Source organism: Netta rufina, assembly GCF_964035555.1.
Source record: "Netta rufina genome assembly, chromosome: 5".
Classification (NCBI taxonomy): domain Eukaryota; kingdom Metazoa; phylum Chordata; class Aves; order Anseriformes; family Anatidae; genus Netta; species Netta rufina.
In genome coordinates, this window is record NC_140128.1 from 39,197,682 (window position 1) to 39,206,999 (window position 9,318).

Consider the following 9,318-nt stretch of genomic DNA (forward strand, 5'->3'; position numbering starts at 1 on the left):
GCTCTGGTTTAATTGTTCTGTTCTTATTAGACACTTGTTCCATCTAAATTATGTTTAAGTTAAGCTTTGTTTTCCTTCTTGTTGCTTTCAAAGATTACAATGATAGGGAAAAAAGTTTTTATAACATTTATTCCATGTGCAACTTATACTAAATTAAAAATTGAAAATTACAATTCTTGCATTTTGGGGGGCAGATATTATAAGCACAAGAAATCAAGGAATATTTTCCATGCTTAAAAATAAATTAAAACTAAGTTCTGTAAAAGATGTAACCCAAACCTCGGAGGCCAAAATAAAAACCTCTTTGACTTCCAGTATTTTGTCAAAAAAATACGATAAAAGCTATTAATAAAAAAAAAGTTTGTAAGTAATTATTAGGTCTTGCTTCTCTTCATTCTCCTGCTAAAAATAAATACTCAAAAAGTGTATCATTGTTCAAACCATTTTGCATTTTGGCTGCTTTAAAGCAAACAACTTGCTGGCAATCAGAGGCAGAGTAAGTTCCTTCTTGGATTGCCACTGTGCCGACTTTGCAAAGACTTGCACCCCTCTTTTGTCATTGAAGAGTTGCTTTGGGACTTTTAAAACTGGAGAGACATCAACTGCTCAATGACAAAGGCATTCAGTAAAAGCAAAATTTCATTTTCATCTTCCTGCTAAGAGGAGACTTGATATGCTTTCTTTTTTTTTTTTTTTTTTTTGGGGGGGGGGGGGGGGGGTGGTAAGTAGAGGAAAGGGTGTCACTTGGTTCTTTTAAGACAGGACTGCTGAAGTTTCCAGGTTTGCCTTTACCAGCACGGGATAAATAGCACCTGTCCTTGGTAAGCCCTTAAGCAGAGTTACGTTATACATTGACCTTTTTGGAATGCCAGCAAACCTGACCATTTCTATTCCCAAAACGCAGCCGTTCCACTCAAACTTTCACTTGCTTATTTCCAGAGGAAAAAGGAACTCTCATACAGTGCAACCATCTGATTTCTATAAAGTTCTGAAACCAACTCCTATCCTTATGGGTCACACTGACCTTCCTTTGACAGGGTGAATATAAAAAAAAATCTACGTTACCTTTAACCACATTATGATGTTACCATAATTTTTAGTCCAGATAAAAGGAATGGTGCACAGCAATACTTGGATCAAAAAAACACCACCAAAAACAAAACCCAAACCACAAAAAAAAAAAAAAAAAACAAAAACCAACCCCATAAATGCAATAAAGGTAGAAGTTCAGTACTTACATGCTGCAGGCTGAGAGATGAACCTCGAGGCTGGAGTAGAATTTCCCTTGCCCTCAGGTGTTTCTAATTGCTGATTAAATATCTTTTGGTTCCGCCTGCACCAGCCGACAGTCCCCTCTGCGTCTCTGCCTCTCTTTGTGACTAGGACACAGTACTCCGAGTCCCAACCTATAAATAGATCCCAGCTCTGTGATTGATATAACAGGCAGCTGACAAAAAAAAAAAAAAAAAAAAAAAAAAAAAAAAGAGAGGGAAGAAATAACCAGGTCTTAAGCAAAGCAACAGAAGCTGGGCTTTTAACTCTGTGCTGTGCCCAGGGAGGAGTCCCCCACAGTCACCCGTGGGCATCAGAAAGAGAAAGTGCAAGGCAATTACTTTCCCAGCAGCATTACAGCAACTTGAGGCATGTAAAGCAAGTGAACAAAATTCAGTGCACAAAGAAGGAGAGGGAAAGCACGACTGGCGGACTGCATCCAACTCTTCTGCGATTTAACAGAAATAGATGTTATTTTAAAAACAAGTTAGGGATTCTGACAAAATGAAAGAAAAGTTCAAAGTTGAGTTCTGGGGGGTTGGTCCTGGCGTGTTTGTATTTCTGCTGCAGAATAAACTGGGACTAGTGGGTAGGTCAGCAATTTAACAGTTTGGCAGTTTACTTAGTGTCTCAGCCCACAAACACTATTTGATGAGGCTGCTCCTGAAAACAGAACCGAGGGTATTGACGATGCATTGCCTACTGGCTCAGCAGAAATCACTGAGCTCTCACGGACCGAACCATCACTTCTGATCATATCCCTGACTGCCAGGAGAAATCTCCTAACAAGTTACAGGGATCAGCACAGCTCTTTTGTAGAGGCTGGGCTGGGAGTCTACGGTCTGGGCAATGACCTGAGATAAAGCATCAGGAATGCTTTTACCCTGGTCCCCATTAATGGATTGGAGTAATGGCCCTGGACTTTCCAAATCTAACTTCTGCAGGTTCTCCTCTTGGACCCACAGTCAGGCAAGTCCAAAAGCTGCTCCAGGAGGCAGCCGGTCCTCCACGCTCCTAGATGATCACAGCTCCCAACAGAACCTTACTGGTTAAGCAGTGTCATAGCAAATGGACTCAAAGGCAAGGCAGTTCCAGATGGATGCCAGGAGAAAGGTAGGAAAGTAGAGGGAGAGCAGTCGGCTGAGAGTGAAAGCTGTTTTGCCTCTACACTGCTACCTTTGGCAGTACCAGCTACAAACACCCCTAGCACCACACTCAGCTCTGCAGGCAGAAGTACTAGTGCAGACAGAGTAGCAGATCCACCAGCCTTCTTTTCAACATACTGCTAGGCTTGCTTGTGCTGAGATGCTACAGAAATGCTGAACTCATAAAGAGCAGGATAAAATCCTCAGGCACTAAGCCCATGCTGAACCCCATGGTTCTTTGGCTCGGTGGCTAACAGTACCTGAGCTATTTAAGCTAGTTTAGGCATGTCTACATTGCACTGCAGCTGCTGCTCTTGCTGGAGTGAAGTGAGTTAGTTCAACAGGGGCAGCTATCCCAGCCATCCTAAAGTCAGTCAAGGACCCACCACATCATAGCCAAGGTCTCACATCAATGCGGCTATTGATTATTTGGGGAGATAAAAGTCAGTTTTTCATTTTGGGCCAAATACAGCTGCATGAATGATTTGCCTCTTGCCAGTATGCTTTGTGTCTAAGCTAGTAGGATTTAACCAAAATATTAAAAAAAAAAAAAAAAAAACAACAAAAAAAAAACACCCTTCTCACAGGATGAGGACCTGATGAAGTGCTGTGGAAAGACTCATGACTTCTAGACATTTTCCTCAGTGGAGGTTCCGCACTGCAAAGTTTCACATGCCACTTTACCACTGCTTCACATCCCCCAGTTTAAAAAAACAGAGATAACAATTCTTAACAATGCACTTTAAAGCACGTGTCTACAGATGAAGACGTACAAATGAAGAAGGGGAAAAAAAAAAAACACAACTCTCTGATAGGCTGAGCTCTAGTGTGGAAACACACCCTCCATTCCCTGCCAGATTCTGGTCCTTCACCTTCACCTAGTTGAATGATCCACCTCAGATAAAAATTTACCCGACCAAACAAAGCATTTTTTTTTTTTTGCATTTCAGACCTCTCATTTGGTGTAGTACATAATACGAGGTGTTTTGGGCTTTAACATTCAGAGCTGTACAACATTTTATACCTCCCACTGCTATCAGAAGGAATTTTAGAAGCTCAGTACACAGAATAATCAGGCTGAGGCACAGCATATCAAGGTCCTAAAACAGGGGCACCTAAATCCAGCAGTCACTTTTGAAAAACTCAGCTTTAACAACAGCATAGTCAAACACAGACCCTGAATACTTTACCATTTTCAAGCTGTTGTTTGCCATTCTATATTGTTGACATGTAAATATCTCCAAATATTACACTGTCAAGCCTTGTTTTGTGTAGAATGGTACTATCCCTGCCCCATTACACTGCCATGGACCAAACATGAACCCCATGTCTAAGCTTTGGGCACTTCTTAATCAGGTTGCCAAGAAGCTCTATTCAGTCATCAGGTCCAGGTGCAGTGCTTATCATTGGCACCCCCTATCCAGAGCTGAGCAAAATCAGACACACATTAGTCCCCCATTCACCCACTTTCCATCTGGAGGACAAAGGGATGATGAGGACCTGCCAGCATGCAGCTGTTAGCTAGTATGGATAAACCTTGAATGGAGGTAGTATTCCTCCCACCCTCCCTTTTTGCCTTTAGGCAGCAGGAGATGTGACCTTAACTGCTCCTGACTGGGGTACCCAGCAGTTCAGAGACCTCCCTTAGGTAAAACCTCAAACCCAAGTCCCCTGCCCCCATGGCCATCACCTCCTGTATACAAACACCTCTTCATTCCAGGCACTACAGACTCAGGGTGAGGCAGGGAATGCATCCAACAGTAGAGGCCACAAGACTGAATGCCTGCTTCAAAACACTGTAAAAAGGAAGACAGAAGATTTCAAAAGAACCCTCAGATACTTTAAAAAACAACCACCAAAAAAAAAATAAAAAAAATAAAAAAAGATTAACATCAGGGGCTTGTAGAGTCTATAAAGCCTCAACTCTTTCCTTGAGGCACCCCAGGAAAGTAGAAGACATTGTAAAGTGCAAGTACAGCTTTACAGTCTTTTCTGCTTGTTTTTTTTTGGGGAGGTATTTTTTAAAACATCTTGTGCCAGGGCTAGTTTCATCATATGCCTGTATTTCAGTATCAGATTTTGGCAGACGTAAAATTTCAGAACTCATTTTTCTTCAAACACAAGGAGTTTAAGGCTTGCTGCAAATCTGGGCAGAGTTTGCTTGGATACATACATGCCATTATAGAATAATGCAAAATATACTTTCCTCCAGACGATAAAAATAAATACAATTCACAGTTACCCTTATTAGACGAAGACACAGCAAAAACAGTTCAAGCTTGAAAATACTGGGCCAATCAATGGCATCCAATGGAATGCAATGGAATTTTCACCCACACATTAAACCACGCAGATAATCTTTGTCCCTTCTCGCATGAGCCTCAGGATGCTTCTGTGCACATCTGATTTATGTGATGTGAGTGTGGAGCTCAGAATCACTGCTGCTTTTATATCAGGGAATGCAGGTATGAATAAAAGTTTTAAAAGAAACTAAAAGTCCGCTCTGCAATTTCAAAGTCTAGACACAAACCAAGAAGAACAATCGTAAAGCACAATAAAGTTTCACCAGCAGAGTCACGCTACCCTGAAAGTCTTGCAAGCCCAAAATTCCAGGACAGTTCTGTTAGAACCCTGCTGGATTTAGCAAGGTCTGAATTTCACAGATTTCAAACAGGGGCTACTTCCAAGACCAAGAAAGATACTAGAAAAGGATAATTCTTTTCACATATAGGAAGTGAATGTAAAAAAAAAAAAAAAAAAAAAACTCTTTCAGGACTGTGAAAACAAAAACATAAGGCATAAACGACGTGCAAAAGGAGAAGTTTGAGTAGTAATATTCCCAGATGCTTGGCACACGTAGTATTACTCATAGATTTGACTTAACAGGTAGTTAAATATACTATGCATTTTGACACAAAACAAGTACTCTGAAAAACAACAGATGCTCAAAAGGAAACAACTGATATTATTGCTGTGAGCCATCCTTATTTGTTTTTAATGCTGCAAACTTCTTATTACATCAATACCGTTTGTGCAACCAGTATCCTGAGCAGGATACTTTTGGCAGATGCTGAACCAAAGGGTCCATACGTCTGCATCCAGACCTTACCAGACCTTTCATCTATTCCATATACCTTTCATGGTGCGTACCATGCTGTCTGTCATGTCAAGTCTGTTATCACCAGAGGAAGTCACACTGCTTGGTTAACATATTTGTAAACTTTGCTCCTACATATTTTATTAATTTTCAGGTATGTGAAAATGACCAAGATTTTCACACAAGTCCCCTACCAGATTTAGCCATTCCAGCTGAAGATGTTACCACCTTCTGCTGCCTGCCAGCTGGAGATTAGGGCTCCAGAAGCTCTGCAGCATAAGGGAACCTTTGAGAGTTTTCTAAACTGCTTCAGGCAAAGGACATCAAGTTAGGGCTCCAGAACTTTCCTGGATTAGGAAGCACCCAAATCTGTTCTTTCATTTCCAAAGCCGCAGGCAGAAAAAAAGTCTTCACCTGGCATCTGTGGCAGTTTAGAAGAGGTTATAACCATTGGCTTTAACAAGAACTACAGCAAGTCCAGAAAAACTCTACCTTGTTTTTGTGAGTCCACCAGTAATAACAAAGAATGAATAAAAAATGCCTTGGCCTGAGCAGCAGACACGTATCAAAGTACGCCCAGAGAATACCCAGAGTGAGCACTCTGTTCTACACATACACACAGAAATAAAACCTGGAAAGATTTAACTAAAGTCTGAAAGCACCAGGGCAACCATATGCCAGATTACATTTAAACACGCAACTTTAGTCAATCTGCCGCATACAGTATGATAATAGAGCCCCGTCTACCCTTACCTCACTTAGATCCCTCCTAAACTTCCGCTTCTACTGCAGACATGTGCCTAAAAGAGCTTCTGTGTTTACACCCAGCAAAATACAATGAAACAGAAGACTCTCTTGGACGTGCTCCTACCTAAATTGGTGTAACCACGATATACTCTCTCTGGAAACCACCATCTTCTTCTTCCAATCGCACGCTGCAACGCATTTCACCGACATTGGGCTGTCAATTCCATCACTTGGGGCAGGCGCCTTTCTCGCTTTCAACTTGTTGTGGATGCTTTGCAGAAAAGCTCATTGCTGTTGCTGTACCACTTGTTTAGGACCTTGTTTAGCACCAGCAAGTCCACACCTGTGCTGGCAGGGCATTAGCTGTGCACTCAGACAAATCTCAAAGCAGCGCGGCAGCCTAGCAAGGTCGGCTTCAGGCAAGAGATAGTGTTTCATGTTCTCAGTGACCTTGGCAATGGTGGGGAGGGAGAGGAAGCAGGGTAGTTTTATAGCAAATAACTATTGTAATAAAGCTCATAGCAATTCTCATAGCAGGAGAAGCAGGACAAAGTGAGATTTAAACTAGTTCTGGTGCCAGATCAAATAGGAGGGATTGGGACTGCCAGAAACAGGTTCCCCCTGGGTTTTTGTTTTTGTTTTGTTTTTAATTCAGATTCCTTCAGAGAACTTCTACAAAACCCAAACAGCTACATTATAACCACAGACAGGCCTAACCATAATGTCTGGCTCCAGATCTAAACTCCTTACAGCCAGACTGTTAGTTCAGCTCCCCAGAAAAATCATCACCATTTTCCAAAGGCATGCATGAGGGTGGGAGGTTATTACTGCTCCCTCTTCCCCTCCCCAAGGAGAGGCCACATATTCTTTGATTGTGTGTCTTACTCAATAAAAAAAAAGATATGAAAAAAATAAATTAAAATAAAAATTTAACAGATTAAGTTCGTCAAAGAAAGGGGATGTTCCTGGCTGCAGATATCCAAATGAGGAAAAAGCCTTTACAGAAGCCCTTCGGGCACACACTGAGTGGCTTCAGGGCTGCCCACCCACCTCCATCCGTGCAGAGGACATACCTGGTGATTGGCACAATCCAGGTGAGTCTACAGAGGAAAACAAGTGCCAGAACAAGCTTCTCAGCCTCTAAAACAAGAAAATAAAGGGAAATTCTGAAGTGGGTGCCTCATGAGCCCCCTCTGAAGCAACATGACCAACCTCCCAACCTGCCTGATCTCTGAGTCAGGTAAATTGTGTCTGAAAGACCCTTGCCCCTGTCCAGAGCTGGTTTGAGGGAGAAGGCACAGCTCTCACTGTCCTCAAAATGCCATCAAACAAGTGTCTTTCAGCACATCTGCACTGTGTGTCCATGTCCAGGCCCTGGCTGTGGTGATCTGCAAAGGGAGCTTCTGTGAGGAGAGGCCGGGGCTGCCTGCTGCTGGACACAGGTGGCCCCAATGCACAGCACAGCTGAGCCTCTCAGTCAGGCTACTGGCACCTCAGGGAAACTGTGGTTAAGAAAGGGCAGAAAACGCAGCACTGGCAGTGAGGAGCAAAAAAAAACCTTGTGGCACTCAGGGGTGGAGGAGGGAAAACAGTCGTAAAGGAAGGGAGTGAAGTTTTGCCTGGAAAGAAGGGGAAGGTGGGGGAAAGTGCTTTAGTTATTGCCTTTGTTTCTCACCATCCTACTCTTTTTTAATCAAAAATAAATTAAAATATTTTTCCCTAAGCTGAGTCTGTCTTCCCCATGACAGTAATTGGTAAGTGATATCCCCATCCGTACTTGACCCACAAACTTTTTCATTTTCTCCCTTGTCCTGCTGAGGTAGGGGAGTAAGAGAACGGCTGGGTGAGGCTTTGGCAGCCAGGAATAGACAGGACACCAAAAATAATCCAGAACTGTGCCGGAAACTGTTTCGTTCCTGCAGGAGAGGCTACTCTCCCACGCAGATCATACCAAAACCCTACCTCCAACTCCTGACTGATGAGGGAATTAAGCCACCAGATTTGGGAGCACTTCAGGGCACATGTGACTTCCACAGACACTGCAATCTGTCTGCAGAGGCCTGCCTCAATTCCCTCGCTGGCAGTGAAGTTCTGCCACCATAAACACTCCCTCACAGTGGGTAAATCAAACACGAAATAGCAGACTAAACACTACTCTCACAGCAGCCTCTCCAGCTCATGGCTGGATCCACTTACACCCCTGGAGGAACTGGGATCCATATCTTCAGCTAACGCCTCTCACCTCTGTGCCATCTAAAGTAACTTCTGAACCCACTCTGTGGCTGCCAGGACTTTGACAGAGAGTTGTAAACCCTTGTGGCTGTTCTGAACATGTACAGACCCAAGTAAAATCCCCTCTCCCATATCTCTATAGGCTAACCAAAACAAGTTATGCTGAATTTAGGCTTCATCGTAGTAATACGTGAGGTGGGTTTTACCTCTTCACTGCAATTTTGCTGCTGTCTCCTCTGCTTCCTCACCTCACCCCTCAAAGTCCTTCTTAATCCAAAGGCTGCCAGTCACATCTGAAAGTTCTCCCCATCCAGATCCATAAGGCATGGGAGTCCTCACCACCCTGCAGTCTGGATAACCTCAAAACTCAGCATTTCCTCTCCAAGAGGACAGACAGAGGAAAGGAAAAAAGGACGGGACCCTTTTATTTAAATGTAGTTATCCATATCTGCAATGAAAAAGGTTTTTGCAGAAGGATTTGGTGATCCCCTCTGCTCCTATGGCAGACAGAAATTCATCTCACCAGCTCAGAGCTATCCCACATGAAGAAGCAAAGCTAGAGCACACACGTAGTGGAACAAGCTGCAGGGACCATCAACACCCCTGTCAAGCATTACTGCTCATTTCAGTCACTGAGGACTTGGTCCGGGGATGCTTTGCACCAAGAGGACCTAAAAGATGAGCCACACACGTGGTCCCAGCAGAGAGGCAGCAGTGCTGGGGAGTACCAAGATAACATGGCCGTTGCTCAGGCCAAGTGCACCACAGCTACCCCTCTCAGCCATCCTGAGCCACACGCTGCAATTTAACACCCCCCACAGCCTG

The 9,318-nt window shown here is 43.4% G+C and overlaps 1 protein-coding gene across 2 annotated transcripts in view; it reads right to left on the bottom strand.

Moving 5' to 3' along the window:
- ESRRB (estrogen related receptor beta) overlaps nucleotides 1-1,364 on the bottom strand; it is a 128,804-nt gene extending 127,440 nt beyond the window's left edge. The window contains exon 1 of one of the 2 annotated variants that reach the window (XM_084287576.1): nucleotides 1,239-1,364. Coding sequence is in view for 1 of the 2 variants with exons in the window: in XM_084287575.1 (XP_084143701.1) it covers nucleotides 1,239-1,240 (2 nt within the window). In the remaining variant the exon portion in view is untranslated. The remainder of the gene's footprint in view (nucleotides 1-1,238) is intronic. The other variant, XM_084287575.1, reaches the window with a different exon arrangement.
- Between the last annotated feature and the right edge of the window lie 7,954 nt (nucleotides 1,365-9,318).